The sequence below is a fragment of the Phoenix dactylifera genome, chromosome 7 (assembly GCF_009389715.1).
Source record: "Phoenix dactylifera cultivar Barhee BC4 chromosome 7, palm_55x_up_171113_PBpolish2nd_filt_p, whole genome shotgun sequence".
Taxonomy (NCBI): domain Eukaryota; kingdom Viridiplantae; phylum Streptophyta; class Magnoliopsida; order Arecales; family Arecaceae; genus Phoenix; species Phoenix dactylifera.
This window is the reverse complement of record NC_052398.1, coordinates 14,930,711-14,958,605: the sequence shown is the minus strand read 5'-3', so window position 1 is coordinate 14,958,605 and position 27,895 is coordinate 14,930,711. Positions and strand designations below refer to the sequence as shown.

The 27,895-nt window shown below is 36.9% G+C and overlaps 2 protein-coding genes across 2 annotated transcripts; both read left to right on the top strand.

The window, feature by feature from the left end:
• The first annotated feature begins 655 nt into the window (after positions 1-655).
• On the top strand, positions 656-11,400 carry LOC103710577 (ribulose-phosphate 3-epimerase, cytoplasmic isoform). The gene is made up of 8 exons (XM_008796356.4): positions 656-877; positions 3,636-3,640; positions 7,434-7,496; positions 7,609-7,715; positions 7,802-7,899; positions 9,465-9,557; positions 9,639-9,680; positions 10,971-11,400. Exons 1-8 carry the CDS (start codon positions 761-763, stop codon positions 11,124-11,126), a joined length of 681 nt encoding a protein of 226 aa, XP_008794578.2. The 5' UTR covers positions 656-760; the 3' UTR covers positions 11,127-11,400.
• Positions 11,401-12,685: 1,285 nt separating this feature from the next.
• LOC103710578 (CBS domain-containing protein CBSX6-like) lies at positions 12,686-19,022 on the top strand. Its single transcript, XM_008796357.4, has 2 exons — positions 12,686-13,288; positions 17,970-19,022. Exons 1-2 carry the CDS (start codon positions 12,942-12,944, stop codon positions 18,853-18,855), a joined length of 1,233 nt encoding a protein of 410 aa, XP_008794579.1. The 5' UTR covers positions 12,686-12,941; the 3' UTR covers positions 18,856-19,022.
• The last annotated feature ends 8,873 nt before the right edge of the window (positions 19,023-27,895 follow it).

Here is a 27,895-nt window from a genome sequence, read left to right as displayed (position 1 = left end):
GTTGTTACTAGCATTTCCAAGGATAAGAAATTTTAATATAGAAAATATTTTTATTTAAAAATAACATATATTAATTTATATTCATAATCCATGAATAGATTTGATTATAGAAGCTTAGTTATAACTAAAAGGGTTATGAATAAGTGAAACTTTTAACTAAAGAAGGTAAATTAAAAAATTATTATTTCAGTAGAATTTTAGAGAAGATATATATTTTTGATGATAGTTTTTAGCGTAGAAGCATCCAATTAGCTCGGCATCTATGATGCTGGATTTTTTTTATATTTTATAGATTTTTTCTAAATTTTGGAGGGGGTGAAGCTTTTTCTCTGGTATCTATATAAAGAAATATATATTTTTCTGCGAGGGAGAAGTGTTTGGTTAATTAGAAATATATGACATGCTTGAAAGTTTTATAATTTTTATATTTTTTTTCTGAATTTTGGAGAGAGTTTGATTGGTAATAATATAATAATCTAGGAATCCATGCTATTTGAAATCCAATGCTAGCTAGAACCGATCTGACCCAATCGGACCCCGAAGCTTTCACGCAGACCAAACTAACCTGTCCGGTGCGGTCGGACCGGAACAGCGGACAAGATTCTACGAATCCGACCACCCAATTTCCGGAGATGGCTTCCAAATCTCCATTCACCAACCTCGTGCTTCCTCTCTCCTTCCGTTCACCGAACCCGCCTCGCTTTTCAGGGGCAGAGAGAGAGAGAGAGAGAGAGAGAGAGAGAGAGAGAGAGATTAGGCGATGGCGGTGAAGGCGAAGATCGCGCCGTCGATGCTGTCGTCGGATTTCGCGAATCTGGCGTCGGAGGCGGACAAGATGGTCCGATTCGGAGCCGATTGGCTCCACATGGACATCATGGTTAGTAATCGATATCTCCGCCTCTTCTTCTAAAATATCGATCTCTCTATTTGTAACGGATCCGAAATCCTAGACCAAAAATTGTTTTTTTTAATGTCCTTTGACCAGAGGTAGTCAGAATATGAACTCTGAACTGTTAATTTGGATCGCTCAGCTGTAAGGATGCTGCTGCTGCCATGATCTAGGAGCATTCTTTAAATTGTTTGATTTTGTTTGAGAGTTTGATTTTGGTTATGGATGTTTAACTTCTTTTTTTTCTTCTTTTGTTCAATTATGTTCGAATTGGACGGGGATTATATATATCGGTTAGAGAATTATCTGGGTGTGGTTGTCTTTGTAGGTGCTGCTTGACTGTTTTGTGATTGGATGAAAGATATGATCTGTTTCTACTCTTTCTGTCTGTCAAAACTTTAGCTTTTTTGTATTTTGAGTATCATTTTGGTGTCTTGTTCTTAAAGCATTGGTTTTTAGGTAAATGATTGGGTTCTTCGTACATTCTTTCCCAGTGTGATAGTGTATGCAGTTGGACAAAGCTGCATGACTGCCAAAAAAGCTTAAAATATATAGAAATATATTTTTTGGATTTTCTATTGTTTCCATTGCTATGTAAATGAATTGGAAATCCCTTCAAGCCATTAGGAGGTTTCTGAGGATAGAAAAAACATATCCACAAATATTCGTCGTATAGAAAATTCTGGCATTGTTTATCAACAAAATCTACATAGATGCATTGGAAACTCATGCCGTTTGAGGATATTAATTGTATGGCTTGAAATATCGAAGTTTCTACTACAACATTTTGAAAATTTGTTTACACAATCCAGATTTTCTGTATGAGTTATTATATACATATAGGTCATGGATGTGCCATGTTCTAAAATATAATGTCCATTTCTGTTAAATTGATTGAAGGATTCTAAAACCATTGGCTTTACACCTTAAAGCCCACAGTTTTATAAGTCTTCACGAAGAGAAATGACTTAATTACAACTGGAATCAAGAAAACAGTCAAATTTTAGTGACTATTTGCATAAGCATCAATAAACTTTTCTTGACACTCGGTATATAGAAATATTGTTTTATGGAATTTTCCAGTAGATCCATTTTATAAAAAAAATATTAACTTTCACTTTTTTGTTCCAAAAAAAAATTATGGCTTTAGAAGATCTTTTCTGTTTTTATGTTTTTGAAAATTTGAAAAATGGCCAACCTTTTCATAGTTTTGAACTAAAACCAATATGTTATGGTCTAAAACCAATTCATTTTAGTCTAGGCACAAGACTACAATATATGTTAAAATTAAGATTTAAAATGTTGATTATGACAGAAAGGCTACAACCTATTGTGGCCAGATAAGTGTTGGCTGAGATGGTTAAAACTTGATAAGTTTTAGACCATGCTTCACTAGATCACTTTAAAATCCTGTAAGTATTAGTTCCTCAATCAAACAGTCAAAATATTCTGGTTGAAATTCCATTCTTATGGTATAGCACCTTTTTAGTTTTGCCATTGCAAAGCTTAGTTTCCAATAACTGCTGTATCATAAACTTGATGGGATACTCACTCTACCTTCTGTCTCATTCATTTTTGAAAATATGTTGTTTCACTCTACCTCCTTCCAGTCAACTCCAACATTTGCTGATGAAATACTAATCTTTGCAGTTCTAATAGTAACTTATTAACCCAAAAGTAGGAATTTTTACTTTAATGTGTCATGGACCTTGATGTTGTTCTGGATTCTCGATGTCCTTCGCATAGGGAGTCCAATGATGGAGATACATCTGTAAGGAAAGGGGCTTTTCTTGTGGAGCATCAAAAACATGATTAATCATAACTTGTTCTGAGAAATAACTGAAGTTTGGGCAGTGTGGTCCTCAGAAACAATGCACTCTGTCTTGATCATGGAAGGCAAGGATTGGCCAGTGCATTCCCAGATAGTGACTGGTGCAAAGACATGCTGTTGTGCTAGAAATTTAGCAGAAGTTGATGGAATGACTAAGTTGTAAGAAGGCTCCATAAAAGAATGACATGTCTTACCACTTGGAATTTGAGGATATTGACTAGTAAAGGGTGCCAATATAGGATATACAAGATGTAGAGGAGGATTTTTGATACTTTACTGGCAACCTCATGGGTTTGGAGTATGGATCATGTACCACTGACCTATATGGGTCTTAAAAATTTGTTGTTTCTTTCTCAAAGACTTATTCACTACTGAATGTTACATTTGAGGAGAAAGACCTGTTACTCCCCCAAATTTGTTTTGCTATTGCAACACTTCAACTAGAATTCCTGCTACAAGTGGTATTGTTAGACATGCAATTCATCTTTTCGGACTTGTTGTAACACTTTATAGTGGGACGTCCAATTAGTTGTTAGTCAATCCTTGTTGGAATGTACTTCCCTGTACAAAGAAGTTTGACCAAACTATTGGCAGAATATAATAACTTATTGCCAGTAACTTCCGGAAAAATATTCCAGAACTGGACCATGAGTGTCTTGGGCCAATTTTCCAGGAGAAACCTAAAACCTCTTATTCAATCATTCAAAACCAACCAAAATAGCAAGTTTTCTGGGAACTTTCAGTTCCTGTGAAATAGTGATCGAATAGGTACATTTTGGACGTTTTCATGAGCAGGTCATTTGGAACTGCATTTTGTTGCTGACATGTTGTAAGGACACTATTTTCATCTCAGTTTTGTATTAGAGTGGCTAGCGGTTCCTCATAGTTCATTTTAATTTCCATATATATTGCTAGGATGGGTGATAGAAATGCTTGTGGGACCTTGATTAAAATTATTTTACCTAGTATAGGTATTAAAAAGGAAAACTGTCGAAGATCTTCAGTATACTCATAGCACGCCAATTTTGTGTGGTATGAGAGAAGCGCGCGCGCGCGCAGAGAGAGAGAGAGAGATTATGTTGGTTCATTTGATTGTGGTTGGAGGACATGCAAAATGGTTCATTACATGCATATATTTTTGTTTTATTTTTTCATCTGCTTTTATTTGGTCCAATGGTGCATTTTTAGTTTACTTTCTCAGAAAGATTGAGTAAGCTTTTAACAGCATTATGAATTCTTTACTATTCATCTGCTTTTCAGTGAAAATGAATAGCCTGTCAGTTTAATATGTTTTTGACTTTTAATGCTACGAGACTAAATGATTGATGCCTATAGTTTCAAATCACCTGTTCTTCATGTTTAAATTGATCAATAAGTTTTTAGTTTTTTAGTTGGAGGTTTTGTCTCTGCAACTGGGATTTTAGATTAATCAAGTCTACTGGATTATGTTGCATCTTGATTATGCTTCATTATCTCCTAAATTGTAGTTTAATCTTAATTACTTGCCTCATCGTTTGCAGCATAGGCTGATATTATTTTCTATTTTGGTATTTGCAGGATGGGTAAGTAATGCTTCTCCAGGTATATGTGTAATGCTTTAACCTTTGGCTCTCGATTTACCCTTGTGCCTTCAGTCATGCATTTGGAATTCTGCAGTGAAATTCTAGGGACTTAGTGAAAGATGGAATTATTTTCCCAAACATTAGTTCTAGTTGATTTCCAATATGCATTTCTCACAAGTAAAAGTCAAGGCTCCTCATTAGTAAACAGAGGAAGAACTATATAATAAGAGGCATATTGTGTTTGGTTGCCATAAGTAGAGTTGATCCTTGAGAGGTTGAGGGTTGTCGACTGCTATGAAGATGTTGATTTTTGTAACCATTTGGTGTGCAGAGAGCAAAATGGATGAATCATAATAGTTGAAGGAAATGAAGAATATACTAAGGAACATTTGTCGGAGAGGTGTAACATTTTATTTTTTTTCCTGTTGTTTTCTTATTCTCCATGCTCAAAGATGTTGTTCATTTAACGGTTAGTTAATGATCTCTAGGGGTATTTAATGGTAATAGCAAGGTTATTATTTATCCTTGCTTGTAATACTTTTAAGTTTTAGCTATATTCCTCCACAACTCAAATAATTCCATCAGAACCATACTTAACCCTCGGATTCTAACCTTCTGCGTCCCTCGGGAATTTCTTGCAAATTCAGCCATGTGATTACTTTGGAACCTAAATAAAACCTTGCTCCTTCAAAAGGCAAAAGTTTACTTCCACTTTTTTTTTTGTCAAACTTCTGCTATACTTAGTTATTTCTAGCCTGGTTAGAGATTTCACCACATATAAATTCATATTAGTGTTTGAAATCTCGCCCAGCCTGTCCATTTACCTATCAAACTTCTATCATACCATCTATTCATGAACCTTTCCTACTCCCAATCTTCATTAATTGTGGTAACAGAGGTGTTCTGAAGTCATTCTTGCATTACCATATACTTGTATTGTCAGAGGTGACATATGGTGTGCCAGGTGTTCTGATTGTAGATAAATCTAGATGAATCCCATTGGTATCGCTTTTATGATATCATGGTCATTCCGTTACATCTCTTACATGATTTTGATTTTCTTTTTTAAATAAAGCTTGTCAATTTAGATATTGTTATGGAAGGTTCATTTATGCAACTCTATTTCATAGTAGATTATGAATCGTTTTTTGAAATAGGCCCTTGGCTTATCTTTCGCATAGGGTAGAACTTCTTCCCTGTTGTTATTTTTTCTCCTGAATCTAGGGTTTCTTGGAGGTTTTCTTGTCACATGAGCTTAATTTGCACAGCTGCTTAAGTAAGCTTCCAATTTTGCATCAGTTAGTCTCACAGGTACTATAGAACTCCCTCACTGTTCTAAATAATATATCACCACAATTAGTTTATATAAGTTTGAAGTTCTACTGGGACCTACTTATGAAAAGTTTAATCTTGATGGTTCATGGCTTTATTAATATACCTTCTAGTGATGGTTCGATTTTGACTCTCTTTGTTCACTAGAGAGTATTCTATGTGATGCGTAATTTATGAACATTGATTAAAAGTCATCTATGAGATATCATTTTGTCATGCATGTTCTAATAAACCTAGACATTACTCAACTTTGACACAATGTAGGATTATCACATGAGGGCCCAATGTGGCATTTTAGGCTCAACCACTATGATTCAAATGACAGAAAATATGTACAAGCCTCTGACCTGACAAACTTGGCAATTAGTCCGAACCTAATGATTATCCAACCAGACCTAAGTTTGGTAAACTTCTTAGATTATGGGTCATTATACAACCTGTTCGATGTTGTATTGCATGTGGACCTAGATGTTTCCAAACTGGTTTGCTTTCCTAGATATGAATCTGCACACCCTAAAATTTGCATGATTCATTTGAGTTTCTTTAGTTGCTACATAATAAGAAATTTGGTACCAAGCATGTCACTATCTCCTATAGATATATGCACGACCCTCCTTATATATATGATATCTAGACTATTGTGCGCATAATTGTCAATTCACTTCAGATTTTACTTGGTATTCCTGGAACATATTCTTTTGCTTGTTTAATTTTTAATTTTAGAATTCATTTGGCTTCAAAGTAGAAAAGCAAGGAATGCAGAACCATCTTGAACCGCTTAGTTCGGGGCGTGCTGAGCCATGCCAAAGGTGGACAGGGATGGTTCCGGCATTCAAAACGAGAAACCAGCAGGAGGGGGAGAGGGAGAAGGAAAGAGAGGAAAAGAGAGAGAGGGAGGGGGGGGGGGAGGAAGGAAGAGAGAGAGGGAGGAAGGGCCGCTGAAGGCCGTCGGAGGGTGTTGGAGGGCCGCAGAGGACCGGAGCAGGGGCTCCACCCTCATGATCTTTGTTTCGTTCGAAACAAGATTCCATTGGGACCCTTTTTTTATTTTAAAAAATTTAAATGATGCTGGCAAGGGATTTTATACTTCACTTAAAATTTTTGAAATAAAAAAAGGAGCGTTCGAAACAGGGATCCGGAGGGTGGAGCCCCTGCTCTATCCCTTTGCGGCCCTCCGGTGCCCTCCTGAGCTCGTTCTCTCTCCCTCCTTCCTCTCTCTCTCTTTTTCTCTCTCCTGTTCTCCCTCATCCTCGCCCTCTCTATTGTGTCGGTATGGGCCCGGCACGGAATTGCACGAGGGTGTACCAAAGCGTGCTGCCGGCCGACCGGCATGGGCTCTAGTATTGACATGGCAAACCTTATAGAAAAGGAAAGCCTATCAAGAAGTATCTCCGAATGCTCTATTGACTTTCACCACTTTCAGGAATAGCAATCACATCATTGCCTGAAGTTACCCAATATTTGCCACTTGTTTCTTCTAAATTTTTTTCACATACTTAATTTTAATGTGCTTGAAAGCATTGTTAGTTTGAATTTTGAATGTAATATTAGTTGCTATATGACCTCTATTCTTTATCCTAGCATCCTCTATAGAGCGGATTTTAGATTTTAAATGGTATGTTTTCTATTTATTTTCGTAGCATCGGGATTCATTGATTAACTACTAGTTGACAATATATAGGTTAGTTTGGTTATAAACACACACACACACACACTCACACTCGCACTGACACATATACACACATCCCCTTAAAATGACTGTTGTTACATCAGTACAGCAGTCTAGTTTCTTGAGACCATTTTTGTTTTATCTTCACAGGCACTTCGTCCCCAATCTAACAATTGGAGCTACAGTCATTGAGAGCCTGCGGAAGCACACCAAGTATAGTTTTCTTCTTGACTTGTATTTTTAAGCTCATGGCTTAAAATTATCCAGTTTTATACCTCTGGTTAATAAATGTGCCAATTTGGTACTTGTCGTTTCTGTTTTCCAGGGCATATTTGGACTGCCATCTTATGGTTACAAATCCTCTAGATTATGTGGAACCATTGGCAAAGGCTGGTGCATCAGGCTTCACATTCCATGTTGAAGTGGCCAAAGGTGGTTAAGGGATCTTTCTTTCTTTCTTTCTTTTCCTCTGCTTTCAGCATAGTGTTTTGTATGTTGAGTGTCTTGTAATGGTGCAGAATATTGGCAAGAGCTTGTTGACAGGATTAAGACTAGGGGCATGCGACCTGGTGTTGCATTGAAGCCAGGGACTCCTGTTGAAGAGGTTTATCCATTGGTAAATGTCTTCTTTACCTGGTATGCTGGTCTTGTAGCATCTCATTTTTTAAAATGCTGTAGTCTAGGTTTACTGGCATGAGAAAGATGTGGCAACTTAAGTTTGCTGCATTGGTCGCTGCTGTTAATTTTTATAAAAACACTGACAAAATAATATTACAGTTATTACTGCTCAAGTATCAAAATTTTCCACGCTTGTTTTAACCTGATGCGTGACTCGTTGAGAACAACATGATTAGTGCTTCAAAGAAAAATAAAACAAAAAAACCAAGGTGGTTGGTTTTATTGGATCCAAACCATAGGATGTTTCAGGACAACCTAGTGATCTCCTCTTTTATTCCCCAATAGTGGTTAGGAATAGGGGTGTAAATGAGCTGTACTTAAGCAAGCTGGGCTCAGCTCGGCTAGGCTTGAAATTTAGTCCTTCCCAACTGGAGCTTGATTCAAGCTAGAATAACCTGGCTTGAGCTCAGATCATTATTTATCGAGCCAGCTTGAACTTGGCTTTACTAGGCTCAAAAGGCCAGTCCAAGGGGCAGCAAGAGACTGGAAGAGAAAGCCCAGAGGGGTAGGTGGAGGCTGGTGGTAGGTGGGTGGGGCGCGTAGATAGATAGGCTGTGGATTAGGAGCCTCATTTGAGAAGAACAAGAGAAGAAACAAAGAATTGGGCAGCATATCTGGAAGACTCCACCATTGCCACCATCAGAGATGGAGAGAGAAGATAGCAAGGATGGATGGGGAATGAGGAGGAGAAGAGAAAGAAGGGGAGGGCCTAACTGGATCTAGATTCTCCATGCTCTGTGTAAGAGAGAAGTAGAAGAAGCAGGTAAGGAAGGACCTGCTCCATAAGATTAGGGCTGGCATCTGGTTGTGGTCTCCCTTGAGATATCTTTACCCATAGGCTTCATCTTTTGCCATTGAATCTGAGATATAAAGGCACACCTGAGATAATTGAGCCCTTTCTTTTTCTTTATATACTCTCAAATTATTAAAGCCACCCACCTGGTATTTGTGTCTCTAAAGGAAGAGAAATAAAAGAGTGCAACAGCCCTAAATAGGAGTTTTTCAACCATTTATATTAAAATTTTAGTTAAATAGATGTTAAGAAAATAAAGGGAATGCTTTCATATGTAAAGAACAAATTATTACATATATATTTATAAATTAATTTCGAGCTATATCAAGCTGAAATCGAGCAAGACAGACCTAGCTCAGGTTTCAGCTGGTTTATGTTCCGAGCTCAGAAATCTAGCTTGTATTCAGCTGGTATATTAATCAAGTGAGCCTATTTTGAGCTGAATTTCAAGTTGAAAACGAGCTGCTCACGAACTGCTCGCTTATTTGACAGAATAGTTAATAATGTATGGACATTGAAATGCAACTGATATAAGGACACTGGAATGCAACTGTTATTCATATTTGATAACAAGCCTAGTATTTTGTGAACTGGAATATGGCTATCGGACAATGTCAAACCATGGGATCTTGATAGGAGTGTTGATTTTTATGGGTGATTTGCAGTCAAATTAACTTGATATGTGATTTTTATTTTTATATATTTCACAGGTTGAAGGAGAAAATCCTGTAGAAATGGTCCTTGTTATGACAGTGGAACCTGGTTTTGGTGGTCAAAAGTTCATGCCAGAAATGATGGACAAGGTGCATATACTTTCCTTGTTGTGTTAGTGATATTGCCTATGTTCATTATGGTCATCCTGGACAAGTTTCTCAATTTTGCAGGTACGCTTGTTGAGAAAGAAGTACCCTTCCCTTGATATCGAGGTAGAGCATTCTCCTCAAGATTACCCCTTTTTTGTGTATGTTTACCCTAACATCAACTGGCCTCCCTGATCGCTGGTATTTGGTCAACCATACCTTTGATTGGCGCCCTTCCTTATTTATGGATCGTTTGTTTGGCGCCGAATGGACTGTCTAGCACAATGATCATGAATCCCAACACGGAGAATATCTTATTCAGATATCATTCGCTTGTTATTTGATATGGTTACTGCAGCTCATAAGAGGTCTTGCATATTTACTGATCAAAATAAATTATTTTTTATGTTATTACTACTGCGAACAGCCAGATGTTCTTCCTTTATCATGATTATCTACATCTGATGTTTATATTAGTTGGTTTGTGCTGCAAATGGATCACCCATATGCACTTTGAAAGGACTTACCTGGATCTGATCTCAACTAGGGACTAGAGCTCGCAGATCTAACAGTCCATGTCCGGATGGTTAGGCCTCTTTACTGATTTGAATTGAGTCTAGGAGTTAAAAAATTGGACCTGGAAAATCTTCCTTTGAAAAAGAAAAACAACCAAAACAGTTTAAATAGTTTGCTAGAGCTGACTACATAAGATACCACATTACCACCTGATTGAACCTTAGAAAAAGGGGAAAAAAGTGGACTACATCCCACTGCGATCTGTTCCAGCTAGATTGCATGTCATATCAAAACCTAGAACTGTTTAGTCAGTTGATCCTGGGACTGTATGTTATGCTTATAGATTATTGTAATGAGACCTATTTAAACCAGTACGGAAGGAAGACATGTTTTGAGAAACAAGCCTTCGAGTTTGTCATCATTGGCATAAACCTATGCAAGTCAGGTTTTGAGGTCTGACCTCGTAGACATCAAGGGTAATTCAGCTACTTTGGTCGGATGGATTCAGGGTTAGGCGGAGACAGCTGACACACAACCCACCCCCACCCCCGCGCGCACGATATTCAGAGGATTTCGAGGGAGTGTGTATCCCTGGATGCTAGGCATGTCTATTGGGAGCCCAACAAGGAGTATTGTGGATCAATTTGTCAACTGTTCTGGTTGCTCTTCGCGATATTTTATTTTCTAGTTTTGTTGGATGTATTGATACCCAATGTGTATGAGCCATCTGTCTTATCAAAGAAGAAGAAGAAGGCATGATAAAAAGAACTCTATGTTTGACTTGCTTACCGGCTAGTTTTTCCTTCAGAAATTGTTTTTTTTTTTTTTTTTTGTTATGTATACTACAAGAAGTTCTGTGTTCTGGGTTATTCTAACAGCATCATTTGAATGTTCATATAGGTGGATGGTGGCTTGGGTCCTTCAACCATTGATATGGCAGCTTCAGCAGGAGCAAACTGTATCGTAGCAGGAAGTTCGGTATTTGGAGCTGCAGAGCCAGCCCAAGTCATATCTATTTTAAGGAAGAGTGTGGAAGTAGCTCAACAGAACAGTTAACATACTCAAATAGTTGAATTGTGTCATAGAAATCCAATCTACAGAAAATATCCATCCAAATAAAATCATTACAGACAAAAGCAGCATATGTAATGCATTGTCAGTAGGCTTCCGAATGGAGGATTTTAAAGGTGGCCTACTGCAGGATTATGCCTTGTCTTATTTAGTTTTCATCCGCAAACTTTTTTTTTAAAAAACTTTCTAGATATTGGAGATGGGGGTGATTTTTAAAAGTTGAATAGAAAATTATGAAGAGCAGATTGCGGATATAGAACATGCAGTTGTTTGTCGAGACAAAATAACTCTTTTGCAGGTCTTTAAAGATCAGAGTGCCATTCTAGCAACAAAAGCTTTCATCTCCTTATGGAGGAAGGGAAAGGTTCTTTTGCTTTACACAATAGAGCTACATTATCCAAACTGCTGCCTGATTACAGCAATATTCTTGGATGGTTGTTATGTCACATGGAATTATTTTGGCTGTTTTTGAAAATTTTCTGCCATGATGTTTAGGTTTTATTTAAGGTTGACGATTTGATTAACGTTTTATTAAGTTATGAGTTAACATATTATATAAAAATAAATATAAAAAATAAGTGTAGATTTTTCAAACTATTAAATATAATTGTAATTCTTTTTTAATATATTATTTATCTGTTTGTCATTGTCATTGTCATATGGGAGAAAAGTGGATAGCAAATGAGTAAGAGAGCAAATACACTTTTGACAGAGAGTTTCGCACCTGAATTTTTTTACACTTGAATTGTGCAATTTCAAGACTGAATTAGCAAACCAAGCCCAAAAAAAAAAAAAAAAAAGAGGAGCAAAATGAAGGTTATATATCTTTGTGTAGGAATGGACATGCTTGGTTTTAAAATCAAAGCTATATTCCCCACAAGTTGCGGTGCTGACTGTACCTAACTCAATAACTGTCCTGGTTTCCCTAGCCATCAATGATTTCATGGATATTGGCTACGTTTTATTTGTTGAGCAAACAATAAGAAATTGAAATAAGTACCACAAGGTGAGGGGACCTCAGCAGCAAGAAATAAGAAGAAGAATGTCTGCAACTGTGTAGTCCTCAAGCAACATGATCTTGGCACAAACTGAGAAACAAGGTTGTCTTACATTAAATCCATGTTTGATCCACTGCAAACTAGTTTTAGCCATACATGTGCATTAAGTTAGTCAAAATTCCACAAATTTTCACAAATCAGCAGGACTTGGGAGCTACTAGGATAAGCTCTAAATTAAGCTGCTACTAATATTTCACTAACATAGCCTCTCCATTTCATTTAACAATGCCATGAGAGGTGGCTAAGCCAACTTCAAAAGGTTAATTTGAAAGAGTCCGAGTCTCTGAGATTCAATTTAGTTCAGTATTCATTGCAAATCCCAACTATTGGTTGCCCAAGTAATTATAATATGGATATATCTCTTTCTTTTTTTTTAAAAAAAAAACTTCCCAAGAAGCAGTTATAACAACCGTTAGGAAACCATAACGGCCGTTACATCACGCCGTGAAGTCGCCCAAACAGCCGTATGTCATCACCCCGGCGAAGAGTTCCCTTCTCTCTCTCTCTCTCGTCCGTTGTTGATGGGCTTCACCTGGAAACCATGGCAAGTCCCGTCACCTCCCTAGGCGCTGGCGGCGGTGTCCACACCCTCCTCTTCCTACTCCCCGAGCCCACAACCGGCCTACCGCCCTCCATCCTGTCTAAGCCCGTCAGCAGCGCCCTCCTCCTCCACCTCACCCTTCTCCACTCCCTTTTATAACCCCCAACTTCTCCGGCGACCGGAGCCGGCGGCGGCGATACGATGGCCCTGGTGTTCCTGCACCACGTCGTCGGCGATCTCACCGTGGGGAAGCCCGAGCTCGCCGAGTTCTCCGAGGCGGAGACTGTCGAGGCCGCCGTACGCGCCATCGGCGACTGTGCCGAGGGCGCGATCGCCGTCTGGCGGCGGCGGGGGGCGCCGTCGCAGCAGCGGCCGATGCCGGCGGCGGAACCGAGGGCGGCGAGGTTCGTCGGGATGCTCAACTCGCTGGATGTGGTGGCGTTCCTCGCGCGGGCGGGCGGGGACCACGAGAAGGCGATGAGGACGCCGGTCTCCGAAGTGGTCACGCCCAGTCCGTCCCTCTTGAAGGAGGTCGATCCCGGTACAAGGTGGGATTTTTGTAAGAAATCGGGTCAAATTTGTTATGCTTATGGATTGCTTCTTTGGTTTTTGATGGATCTTTGCTACTTCGATTGGATTTGAGATTTGGTGACCTGCTTTTTCTTTAGCTGATAAACTTTTGATCAATTTGGTTGTTGAATAAGGGTTAATTCCTTCAAAATAGAGGTTTTGTTGATCTGGTATTACTTTGAATGATCTATTATATTTTCCTCTCTTCTTTATATGGTAGTTTGTCGATATATTGATCTGATTGATTATATCACATTTGAGAACCGGTTCCTAATTTCTGGTTAGGCTGATGGTTGGGTTGACGAGAGGTGGTGAATCTTTGCTTACTTTGTCTGTGTATATGATTTAAATATAGCTGTTGTGTACTTATGATCATTTCCAATTATGTAATGCTTTTCGGTACAGAAATAAGTTGCCATTCGTATATATGTTTAGGTGCTGGTTGTGCTGATCATGTAGGCTATGTTATGTTTGTCTTCTAATAATTTAAGATAGTTATGCATAGAGATATACACTCGTGGCATGATTCATCTGGGGTCATGGTTTTTCACTGATTTGTTGCCTTTTTCTTTTCAATATAAAGAATGATCAATTAATTGAGCAAGAGGGAGAGAGAGAGAGAGAGAGAGTTCTTAGTCAATCACCAGATTAAGGTGATAAGCAAAAGAATGGTGCTAAATCTACATGATCATGCAGGTGAAAGAAATCTACATCCATTGCATCGCTCCAATCCTAGACCTGCGATGGCCCCATCTGACTGTTGCTGATGGACCTGCTTAGTAGCTACTGAGCTTTGTAGTGCATCGGTGATGGCTTGCACATGTTCTCTTCCCATAGACGAGCATGTACACCACACTTCTGTTGATGAAGGTAGGAAACCCCAAAAAGGGGAAAAAAAGGAGAGTTAGACATGCAATTACCCTCTAATTTGAACAAATGAATTGTTATTTTTTGTGGAGAACAAATTGAAATCTCTCTTCTCTATCTGGCTAGTAGTTTTAAGATTTCTTAATCCAGGATATGGCGAACATACACCTGTTTCTTTCATTTCAAACTTCCACTATATTGATTGTGATTATTCATAAGGTATGTTTGTTATTTTGTCCATGAAAAATGACAGGCAAGGACCACAACATCCAATCACACTTTAGGTATGGGGGAAAGGTTTAAATTAGCAAGATAGTAATTCAAAATGGATCAAATAAAGTCATAATGAAGTAACAAAATAATCTGATTTGAAAGCGCTTTGTTGTTCTGATGGCTCCTCTTGAGATGGCTCATCAAAACTGAGGACATACCAACAAGTGAGAAGGCTTGATACTTGAGCTACAACATCATCTTTGAAAAAATCACTGTAAATTATAAATTGCAACATAAGATTTAACATGAAGGAAGAACCATTGGCTTTAGATTTCTACCTTAAAACATCATCAATGTTCTCTTCATGGCTTACTAAGACATGAAGAAAAGAAGTTGCTATCTTTTCTGATCTCTTTATGATGAAGTTTTATCTAGAAGATGTCCCCACTCCTTGATAATAGTGAGATTGAACAACTTAAAGCATAATTGACAAATAGAATGATAACCATTTTTTATAAATTGATAATCTAGGAAGAGACTTTAATAATACAATATATACAGACTTGTATACTTTTCCAAGACAGTATCATAATATACTTTATCATTGTAAACAATTACGAGGTACCTGGCCTGACCGACTAGTATTTGTTACATTGATACTACTTGCTAACAAGGACCGCCGAACCGGTACCGGGACCCCTACCGGTCGGCGGCCGGTATGGTTTGGTACTGGTTTGATATCGAACTAGAATCTGTACGTATAGGATGTGTCGGTTCCGTACTAGCACACTCTTTTTTTTAACTTTTCAAAAATATTTAATTAGTAATTACTCTTTTTGAAGTTTTCAATGATTTTAAGTCTAATTTAATTTTTTTTTAGTGTTTTCTTGATATTTTTTGATGTTTTTTGATATTTCTATAATTCCGGTTTAACTTAAATGATGCATTTTATTGTTTTAAAATGATAAAAATCGTAAAATGATTAGTAAGATGTTGCATGCTACAAGGAACAATATAAAATATTCTTAAATCAAGTAGTGATGTAAAAATTATAAAATAATACAATCATTTACAGAGGCTACTGCGTGCATAATTGCATCAAAACTTAAATGAATGGATCCCAAATTTTTATAGAGAGTAGCTTGCATGCCCCTAAATACGTTTCTAATTTTATAATTTTTATTTTATTTTTATTTTTATTTATTTTTTGAAAAACATCTTTTTTTAATCCAAAAATATATTTTTAATGTTAAAAATTATATATAATTCGAAAATAAAAAAATTGTTATGTTAGCATGTACATCGTCCATAGATCTAAAAAAAATCAAGCCCAAATCGAAAATTTTGACATGATCTCTCCTTATTTTGCAATTTTTGAGCTATTTTTTCAAGCTCCCTAAAACAAGAATGAAAGGAGATAGGGGAGAGGAAGCACAACTTATTTAGCTTTGAATTTTTTTAAGCCTAAATCAGTGTTGTTTGTGAATTTTTTGAAAAGAAGAAGCGGCGGAGCTGCTTTCAAATTCTGTTGGCCTTCCCAACGTCACCTGGCTACCATAGTGGCACTGTAGCATTATTGCCACAGGCAATCCGGTTCGAAACTGGGTTGACTCGGTGCGAACCGGCCGGTTCGCATCGAGTCAGCATCGAACCAACAAGTTCCGATCGGTTCAATAGGGGTTCTAGTTGGTAGGGCTGGAACCGAATTGAAATACTGAATTGACCCGATTTGGTACTATCTGAATGGGGTAGTTCAGCCTAGTTCGGCAGATCCTGCTTTGGAGGACCGGCCACATGCTGGAGCCTCGAGGCATCCACATTATTTATAGAAGTAGACATTTACATAATCATGTAGCAAGTATGCATGCATATCATCTATTATATATTCCTGATTACTGTGCAATCTCCTGTACTTAGACCTGTTAATATACTTTTGTACCCTTTTTCCATTATATTTTCAGGGTCTTTATCTTGACTCTATGGTTATTTTTTTTGTTGATTTACTATGTTATGGGACTTGGGGACTTTATTATCTTGAACTTTATTTCCTCTTCTATGCAGTAATTATATGCATGTGAAGTTTGGTGTTGTTACTGTTGTCTTTTGCTTTTTTTAATAATATTATAGCATATGATTATATGAGAATATTACATAGTTTTGCAGTTTATAATTGTGATTATAATTCTAACTTTATAAGGGATAAGTGTTTCTTCTCCTTTTACATAGAATGGTCCCATCTAATGGAAATTTCTCTCTTGTTTTCGTATTTTATATTAGGCTTTGATTTTATTTAACACTTGCACCCTGTATTTGTCATTGACTGATTAAATAACATAGTTAAACTTTGCTAGAGTTTGTTAATTCATTGCAACTTTTTTCACATTCAATCCAACAGCTTTTAACTATGGCTACACTTATATCCTGTGGCTAGGCTAGAAACAAAACCGCACTTGTACCCTATGGAGTGGGCTAGAATATCACACTTATATCCTGTGGAGTTCCTGAATAAGTCCATGCCTTCTAACATGTTTTGTATTATCTGTTAGTCGTTTTTTTTAACCAGCATGGGTTTTGCTATTTTGTGAATTCTTTCTGCTTATATTCTCAGTTTTTAGTTGTGCTGTGGTATTGCACGATCCTGATTGCTTTTGGCTAGGCAACAGGACTTGTGCTTGTCTTTCAGTCAATTTGATTAATACTCTAGCGGCACTCAATCTTAACTTACTGCTCTTTTAGCTTGAAGATCTATCTTCAACTTTGAAACTAGCTTAAGAATATTCACAGTTTCCGTTAGAGCCTTTAATATGTTGCTTTGAGTTTCTCAAATGCGTGTATCTTGTTTTAGTTAAACAGAATCCCCTTCCTATTGGTTTTGCTCGTTTGTTTTAAATATTTGTAGTAGCTGATTGTAATCAGTAAATTTTAGTTACCATACTTCCTTTTGAAGTACTTATTTCAGAAAAGATAAGATCTTGGAGTCTAGCCACATCTAGTGATCTTTTTGTTTTTCAATGTACAATAATCTTTTATCCAGTTGGATAGTTAATATTTAATTAAGGATTATTTCTTGGTTACCATCACATGCGATACACCTTTAGGAGCCAAATCTCCCAGCATTTCTTTGCTGCTGGTTGTATTCCCCCTAGCTTACATGTTTCTATGGAAACAAAGAAACTGTTGGCTGCTTTTAACTGGAGTTTTGATCTGGCTCCTGTCCTGGCCTGCCAACTCCAGTATCTACTCTGATGCTGGCTTCCAGCCTGGTTGTTTTTAATTGTAGTTTCAGTCCTAGCTTCTTGTTTAACACCAATTTTGATTCATGTTTTCTCGAATATGTGAAAATTCTCTGCAACTTCATTGTACCAGATGAAGAAGAGAATGCAAAACTTAACAGCCAAACTTGCATTCCTCAAATGATAGCGTACTTTCCCAGTGTCACAGAAGATGTTTATGTTGGAGAGGGATTTATTTTATTCTGGAGCTACCATGCTATTCTCATATCCCTTATCATTATTTTCTTCATACTTCCTTTAAATCCTTTTTCATGTACGAACTCAAGTTTTGTTTTTGACTTGCAAGGTTGATCGATGCTCTAGAGATGATGAAGCAGGGAGTGAGGCGCCTCCTCGTGCGAAAGTGTATTGCATGGAAAGGTTTCAGCAAGCGCTTCTCCATTCTCTATAATGGCAAATGGCTCAAGAATATTGATACCTCATCTCCAGGTGCCGCTAGTAGTGGTGGCCGACCATCCTCATCTTCTCTCCCTGATGACAAGTTCTGCCTTCTCTCTCGAGAAGATGTGGTTCGCTTTCTAATTGGCTGCCTGGGTTCTCTCGCCCCTCTCCCATTATCTTCCATCTCCTCCCTTGGGGCCATTACTCCACGCTATGCTTATATTGAAGCCTCCTCCTCTGCCCTTGAAGCAGTTCGTAAGATCCCTCAAGACCCTTGTGCCATTGCAGTTCTTGAGACAAGTTCTGATGGTACTCACAAGATAATTGGCGACATCTCTGCATGCAAACTATGGAAATGTGACTACTTAGCAGCTGCATGGGCTATGGCAAACTTATCAGCTGGAGAATTTGTCATGGGTGCAGATGATAATGGAACGACACCGATCTCTCTTCCTGATTTTACTATCAATTCCCTGGTTGAGGACAATGGGGCCTCTTCGAGGCCAAGAAAGTTCAGCAGCAGGAGTATTGGATTCTTCAGCAGTCAAGCAAACCAGATGGCAGTGGGGAGGCTGAGGAGCATATACAGGGGGAGGAGTGTGCCATTAACATGCAAGCACACGAGCTCATTAGCAGCAGTTATGGCGCAGATGCTGTCCCACAGGGCTACCCATGTTTGGGTTACTGATGCTGAGTCAGAGGACGACATCTTGGTTGGTGTGGTTTCATACTCTGACGTTCTCTATGCAGTTACTAAGAACCCTAACAATGTGGTTCCTCCAATCCCTTGATTTTGTTCATCCTATATGTTTGTTTCTATAATTGTTTATGTTCATGGTGCATGTATTGGTCTTTAGGAAGTTCTTCTGTGGTATGTTTCGATTGGATTGGATCATATACATTTGAAAACTATTGAACAAAATAAATGTATATTTGCAATGAATTTTTTTAATTTGTACTTGGTTTTTGCCTTTGCGATGGAGCTTGTCACATGGTAACGGTTTTGAAGTCCCAGTCTTTTGTCCGTAGGATGATTAAAAAAATGAGCTGTACGAGTTTCTTATTCTAAATCTAATCCATATTGAATCAGGTTAAAAAATAAATTTCGGGAATTGGAATCAAACTAGATATAGGAATTAATTATCTGTCCATCAAGTATTTTAGATGAAGCTAGGTCAAGAATAGTTCCCATATAAACTATATGGAACTTGTAGAATTTTACTTAATATTATAAATATATTGTGAATTGGGACTTATCCCAGTGATCATCCCATTCTATTTAATCCTCTCTCTCAAAAATTACATTATAAACATGTTAAGTAGGAAATAGAATTAACAACCACATCTAAATTATGATCAACAACATAAACTGATACTGACTGTAATTAAAAGTGAAAAAAATATTAGATTCAACTAAGGCTATGAAATATGGTTTCTTAGTCTTAGGTGTTCAAGTTTAGTTCATGATACTTTGTGATCCAAATGTAATACATATTTGGACTGAGCTATTTTCGATAGGTTCCAGATCGGAAGCAGCTGATCCAATCTGCTTGTAGTGTGCTCCAGAAGCTAATAAAGTGGAGGAAATTTACCTGTTACTAGCAGATTGGAGTAAAGAAAAATATATTACCATTTGGTCAAATGATCTTATTGCATCCATGGAGCGCCATTCATCACAAGCATTGCCACCACTTGCCTTGCTAGTGTGATCAAGAATATTAGATGACTTTGATTCGCAAAAGCATATACTTTCATCATTACTTAAAGCCAACCAAAAACAGCCAACAAAATCCTGAAGAGAGAGAGAGATAATTCAGAGGCACTTTGCTTAGGAAGAGACCTCAAAGCAACCAGATTGCACTAATGTACAAGCTTCTTAACTCTGCTATCGCAGTTTTAACCTAATCCGGACCTACGATAATGCCGTAGTAATCATATATCCTTCTGACAGTTCATCAAAAGTACTCATCATAGTTTGTTCACCTCAGCTTGCAACACCTCAAGGGTGATCATCTTCTTCCTATATTTAGCTTTATGCATTAGGGGAGTACCCTTAGAAGTCGAAGAAGAGATACAGTGACTGCGACGAATAGCTGAGATAGGGGTGGTAAGTGGAGGGCGTACAGATATGGACTGACCAAGATGAATTTGTGACAAAGTCAGATCAAAGATATTAGGCTCATTCATCAATTTTAGGTCAGCCACTGGTTGATTCAGTGTTCATATATGCAGCACGAGGTTCACTTAGATTTGTCCATTGTTGGTGATTAGAAAAGCCACCAACACCCATAGTGTCTCCATCATACCACTTTCACCATTTCTCCCAATCAATGCAATTACACCATTTCTCACATTGATGGCTTCCTGCAAGAGACTTCAAACTGGACCAATCTCAGCTAATTCATCTAATTCCCTATTCAGCCGATACCAAGCTATCTGATTAGGGGGCTTACTATCGGGTCGAGTCGGGTTTAGATTTCTGTAAACCCAGACCCAGAATCATTGGGTTTGGGGTTTTGATTTCATTTCATATCTGGTCAATTGAATGATCAAGCCTGGTATGATTTCGAGTAATGAAAATATCACAAGATCCATTGGTTCTTTGGGCAGCTTTGGGTATGTTGAAACACATTCCCTACGACCCTACCTAATACACATTTGGTTTGAGCCAACTGGTTTGGGCTTTTCAGGTTCCAAAGAGTAAATCTTGAATAATCCATCAAGCTAAGACCACTTATGCATTCAGATGTTTATTAATGGCATCTAATTGGAGGCTTCAAAAATTAAAAATCACCAATAACAAGTATTCGATAGTTGACCATTATGACAATGATTTACTAAAACTTGAAAAGATACATTTGAATTTAAAGCTGAGTGAAAACATCCAAACGTGCTCTAGCATGTGATTTTTTTTTTATTCTTTCTACACCATTAAGTTGCAAAACAAGGTTTTATACACCAAAAAAATTTAGAAATTGAAGGATATATAAAAAAGTTAACAGTATCGAGATCGGGTCCGGTTTGGTCGAAAAATCTCAAACCTAGATTGACCGGAAATTTTCAATGAGTTTGCCTTTTGGCCAATACTTAATCCATTCAACAATGAGTAAGCATCAGGCCTAGGTCAGTATCAGCTCAACAACCTGTCTTCAAGGTTGGAGCGATAGCTTTATATTCAATACCTTTTGAGCTTGTCAATTGAAAATACTAGCAATCAAGTCACCACCAGCTGACTTGCATGCAATCCAAAATTAGCCAATCTGCCTTTGTTAATTCTAGATAGGAGTGTAATGGAGTCGAGCTTGATCAAGCTTGGGCATAATCAAGCTTGGTTTTTATTTTGAGCTTGTGATTTGATATCAAGTTTGATTTGTTTCCCAATATTTGGAGCTCAATTCTAGCTTAGTTTCAAACTGATCGAACACAAACCAATAGATCAGCTTGATAATCCTAAATTGAGATGAAATAAATGCAAGCTTGAGCCAAGCCCTGTTCAAGTTTGGACTATCACTTGATTCCAAGTTTGGTTCAAACCTGAATAACATTCAATTGATCTAAGAATTACTGATTAAAGCTTAAGCTGATGATATATTATTCATAATAATATAGTGTATATAATATAAATATATTCAACCTTATCAACCCGAGCCCTATCAAGCCTAGCCTAATTGAGCTTGGTTAGTTTTGGCTCGGCTTGAAACTAATTTAGAGTTTGTTTTAGTAGTTCAAGCTTGATTTGTTTAGGTTCAAATCAAGCTTGATTTGGGCTTTTCTTGAAGGGAGCTTAAGCTGCTCAGTTTTTTCACCAGCCCCAATTCTAGATATGCGTCCTTGATCCATTCATCCCACGCTTCATGTGAATCCACTTGTGGTTTTTGAACTGGCGAAAGGAACCCATCAACCAACCTCTAATCACAGGTCGAATTTTACGTCTATAGTTTCCAACAAAAACCTCCAAGATCACAACAGATCTTTCTTTTCTCCCTATGGAATTCAGGCCGGTGACGCTCCTTGGCTATTTATGAATATAGGCTTAGCCCAGCCTGTAATCCTATAATCTTCTACTTGTATTGGTTCAATCCATGAATTCGATAGAATTTTCATCCCAATCATCCAACGAGTCCCTTAGGGATGAGAAAAACCTGAACCAACTCCTTTTTTTCTCTAACATCCATATCCCATCTACCTTCCATATGCTCTAGAGGAGTGCTTACAAAAAAAACTGTGATACCCTATCCTATAGCATCAAAGGCATTTGAGAGTATTTCCACACTTACTAATCTAGTGGTCAGGATCACCATATCTAAAACTGAACCCTTAATTTCTTCAAGAAAAGTTTAAGAGGGGATTGAGGAGTTGCTGATCTTTTTAGTTGGTTAGACATAAGTCCATATTAGTCTTGCACCCACTGACTCTGATGTTAGATGGAGAAAGAAAAATTGTACTCAATATTGTTTTGAGGAGTATGCCGTCAACCATAGGCTAGGAAGCCAAGCCTATTCTACCACCTTTAAAATAACTCTCAACTAGTTGCAATATGTCCTCTACCAAAGTTGATATTGAAGGAAAATATCTTTGATAGAAAATAACATGCAACTATTTTCCTTATGTCATTTCTTCTAACAAAAACTTTTTTTGGATAATTATTTCCAACAATGGCTATCTTATGCACACTCTTAACTTAGGACCAATTTTACTTAGTAGTATTTAAGTTTATAAAGTTTCAAATTAGTCCCAAAAGTTAGTTAAGCAGTTCAATCATGTAATCCCTTCTTCAATCCCCATCAACTTAGGCTCATAGGATTTCATATATGATGGTTATATAAGACTTCTAGAAATGAAATACCCTTGTTCCAGCAACACTTTCTAATGGTGCCAACTAGAAGGAAGCTAAGCTTAATCACACATATCTTTTCTTCATGGAAACAGGTCATTCAAGCTCGATCTCTGGCTCCTCTTTAAGCAAAGTCTCCAATTCCTCTCTCTTCGAGTTCTTCGGTCCGATTCTACAATTGCGGAAGAAGGGCTCCTCTTGAGATATCTTTAGATGGTGGCAACCTTGATCAACACTTCTATGAATGTTCACTGTATAAGTTAGGTTGATTTTTTGGCATGATCCTCCCACTTTTGTACTTCAACTCAACTTTAAATTTCATAATTTCTTGCTATTATAGGTGATCAAGAGACATATATGGGTATTTCTAATGGCATGATCCTCCCACTTGTACATGCAAGAAGGAGATCATAGCTTGCACTCACTAATCTCCAAAACAAGAAGCTCGAGGATGAGCTTCGGATTTTACAAAGCTAACTGGAAGTATCTCACTTTGTGTGTCTTGGTATCATGGCTGATATTGGGAGACATTTTAGCTTTTTGCTATCATGGTTGATGGCTATAGTAGAAGGTAAGACTCTTCTAATGGGATGGGACTATCATGAAGGAATAAAGAATTCAGAGCTAGAGGTCTATAAAATGGATAGGATTGTCATGTATTTCTGTAATGGGTTAAGAAGTCATGTTTTCTGTAATGGGATGAAATTATCATATATTTCAAGAGAAGAATAAATTCTATACAATTTATGTATTGGTAATTATGCAATGCAATATAGTTTGGCTAAGTTAAAGTTTATGGTAGTGTCACTTGCAGGCCATCAAATTTACACTAGTTCCACATGCATCCCCTTAAGTTTATAATGGACCTCTTAAGCTCAGTAAATACCAATAAGTTTTACCATATATCACTCGTAATTCTCTGCAATCTGTACAATTATAAACTGAAACATAATAATGACTAAAATAAAATATCAATACAAATGAATTGTATATTTACAAAGGATAAGAATCCATATTTTACTGCAATTTGTCCATTTACAAGGACTAATTGACAAAGCAAATAAATCATGTTATGTTACAAGCTCTTATCAAATAAATTATGCCCTATTTTCACACTACAAACAAAAAGGCAAATCAATGCAACATCCTTCTGGAACCATATTTGTGCAATTGTGAGATGTTGCAAGGGTGACGGTGAAACACATGGGAAGAAGATAGAAGGAACTTTAAGGATGCTCGCAATCTTGCGAGGGTAACAACTTGAACAGAAGGATCAGAAAAAAAGGTCGAGGATAGAATCCACGAGGGAGTAGAGTAGAACACCCTTTTTTAATAAGGGTATTTTTGTAAAAGATCCCCCAATAAGAAAATAATTAGTAATGTTGAGGGAAAAATTTATATAATTAGATGAAGTATTAACGGGTTGGATGCCGGATATGACTTAGGAGTATAGTTAACTACTTATTAAGTTAAGGGAACAATTTGAAACTTCTTAACTTAAGAAGTACTAAATGAAATTGACCTAAGTTGAGGAGATGCATAAGTAATTTTTTCTATAATTTTTATTAATATTTTTCTCCAAGAAAGCACTTCCATGAATAATATTTATGCATATATCACTTGACATCCTCCAAAAATAGTCATAATCAATTTGTCTGTACAATTGATCAAAACACAATTTTAACCAATGATAAATTATCAATCACTGATCTTAATCACCTGACAAGATTATGGTATGAACAAATAATGGACATAAGCTTCAAGCACCGTTAGATTAGTAATCTTAGAATTTAATGGATGAATAAGTGTGAAAATGAGTGATCTAGAGTTACATATAGTTTGAAAATGGATGAGATAGATAATGTATCCATATTGCTATCCATTTTTATTTGATAAATATAAATACTGATAGGAATACTAATTTGATGTTAAAGTTTTTATCTATATTTGTCTTAAATAGATTCATATTTGAATTGGATATTGATAAATATTTATATTAATGCGGATATAAATCGAATATATAAATTTTATTGATAAAGTATTATTATATTTTACACTTTTAGCTAATTATAGGTATATAAGCCTCCCTGTTCTTTTTGTAAGTGCAAATAAGTAAATGTATAGAATGTAATAAACCTACAGCATCCACTTGATCATTTGACTTTTTTATGGATTTTAATAATTGTGTTAAGTTATGTAGCTTGCATTCAAATACAAATTATTTTGGATATAATCCACCAAATCTTAAAAGCCTCTATTTAGAAAGAAGATTAAATCAAAGATATATTTATCATGTCATTGATTTCTCTTTGAGTTAATGATATCTACATGAAATTAAATAGAATTGCAAATGAAATTGAATATAGATATATTGATGCTATCACTTATTTTCTTTTGGAGCTTATGATAGCTATATAAAAAAATAGACTGTAGATGGAATTGAATATTCAGATAGGGATTGAAAATTGAGGGTCTGTGTGTATACATACTTACATGCATAGGTAGATTAGGATGCCATCAAGTGGATCTCCATTTAGATCCAGTGAGGTCATGATTGAACTAGAGGGTCCAACATTGATGATCCGAGCCATTAGATATGATCTACTATTTTTAAAATACTTACATACAAAAAATTATAAGATTTGGAGACCCTTATCCTATAGATCAGGCTCAAAATATATGCATTGTTTCAAATTATTTAAACTGTCCAATTTTTGACCACTTGATGCATAGGCTAGAGGTCTCCAAATTATATAAATTTTGATATGTAATCTTTTTAGCACATATCTAATGGCTCGGATTATTGATGTTGGATCTTCATCTTCCAATGATGATGATTTGACATGTTCGAGTGGAAATTCGCTTGATTGCATTCTAGCCTACCTCTCTCTATATGTATGTATGTATATTTATCCAATTTTTCTTGATAAATACAAATTTAAACATGGATATTAGTTGGATGTTGTAATTTGTATTTATATTTGGATAGATTCAAATATGAAAATAGATCTGAATATATAATATAGGTTGATACATAATTATACGATGTCTTACCAGCTTGCATAGTATACAATAGCATCTTCTTGAAGAGTGAAATAAAAGTAGAATATAAATTACTGTACTTAGAAAACTTGTAAAAAGAATTCTTCTATAGCTCACCATCAACCATCCAATCTTTACTTTCTTATATTTTATCACAAATATTCATTTAGACCCCCTCCCAGTTAGTTTACATCACATTGTCAACCACCCTCTCATGCAAGTCACATCTATCTAATTAAATCCCCATTCATATGCCACTTTATTTAGAGGTTCCATCTAACTCAACATGCTAATAACTTTGCTCTTAATTGCCTATCCATAGCAGGAGAATAATGAGAAGAAAGTAAATTGTTTCTCCTTCCTACGTAGATCACAGTCATGGACACTTTTGTCATCCCATGCTATGTCACACTCATAAGTATCAACATTCACTCCTATATTGTAAATGATCTCATTAGTCAGATATGTTTGCCGTTCAATTAATCTTGTTGACGCCGTCTTATTTTTTAGTTGCATGTATTCAATCCTTAAATATGATAGCTGAATAGGTGGTTAGAGTTTACTAGTCATAAGCATGACAAGACAAATAAAGCTTATACATCCTGAATGGGATCCTGAAAAGCTAGCTATCTTGAAAATCTAGGAGGAAAAGTAGTTAGGATGCAAGTTGAATTTGCTCTATCATGCATCAATACTATAGATTGATGGTATTTTCTTGGTGATATAGACTTATTATATTAATAAGATGGTATTAATGTACACTAGTCTCCTCCACCACCATACCTGCAATTAATATATACATCTATAGGAGAAGTGCTCTCCATGATACCCTGTAGAAGGTGCAGAAGAGAACATGTGGAAATGAGACCATGCATCTAATGCTGCTCATCTCAATCCCTTCAAATCTAGTACAAGCTAGAGGAATTTGCCTGGTGCATCAACCATCACCTATAGGAAATAAATTTGACTTGCATGCAATAGTAATTTACTGCCCACAAAGTGCTCGCAATAAGAAGGAAAGCCAAATCTCTTACATGATAGGTTTTAAGTACATGATCATGATAGATGAAGTCAGAACTACTTTCCATGCTCTTCCCTTGAGATCACTTGCCTGTTAAATGATGGCTCCAGCTTACACTAAAAGATGGCCAACAAAATCTCTCCATATGTATATAGACGACAGAGGTTTCCAATGGTACAGTCGATCGTGGCTTGCCTATCTTCTTCCATGGAACAAAAGCTGTCAATGTATTCAAACTCCTTATTGAAGAACCAAAACCATGCATCTTTTCATAGATCAACACTGGGATATTCCCCTCCAAAACATAACCATTGACACGGTCGAGGAGTGCACATGGATCTCCATTGACAACTCGACGTACTAAGCATGGCCAAGGGTCCCACAACCATGAAGACATTAAAGTTCCAGATAACAAGTTGGGTGGTAGGGAAGGTGGGGAAGGGGTGGGTGCAAGTGTCGGGCCAATCTGAAGAGTATAATTAACTGGGAAAGCCAAAAGCCAAATGGGAAGTAAATGGACGGTTGTCGGAGGAGAGCCAGGAAGAGAAGCTCTTCTCTTGTACGCAGCTTTTATTGCACCGTCCAAGTTGAGCTACGGTTGAGTGGCCACCGTAGCTTCCTTGTCGATTGATTCCTTTTAACACCCTTGCCTCGACCATTTGCCACCACCTTCTCGTAGAACTACAAAATAGGAATTTTGTATGCAAAAACTCTTAGAAGGGAGACTTCAAGACACCTGGAAGGCAAAAATAAAGGAAAAAACAAGAACACTTCCCAAACGGTTAACGTGGACAAGAATATCGTTTGTGAACGTAGGAAAATATGCTCATATTCTCGCTCTAAGTGTTGTCTTTCTTGCAGTATTAGAACAAGAAAACTGTAAGTAAATTTACATATATATGACTTCTAATCTTGGCACACAGATAGACTCATC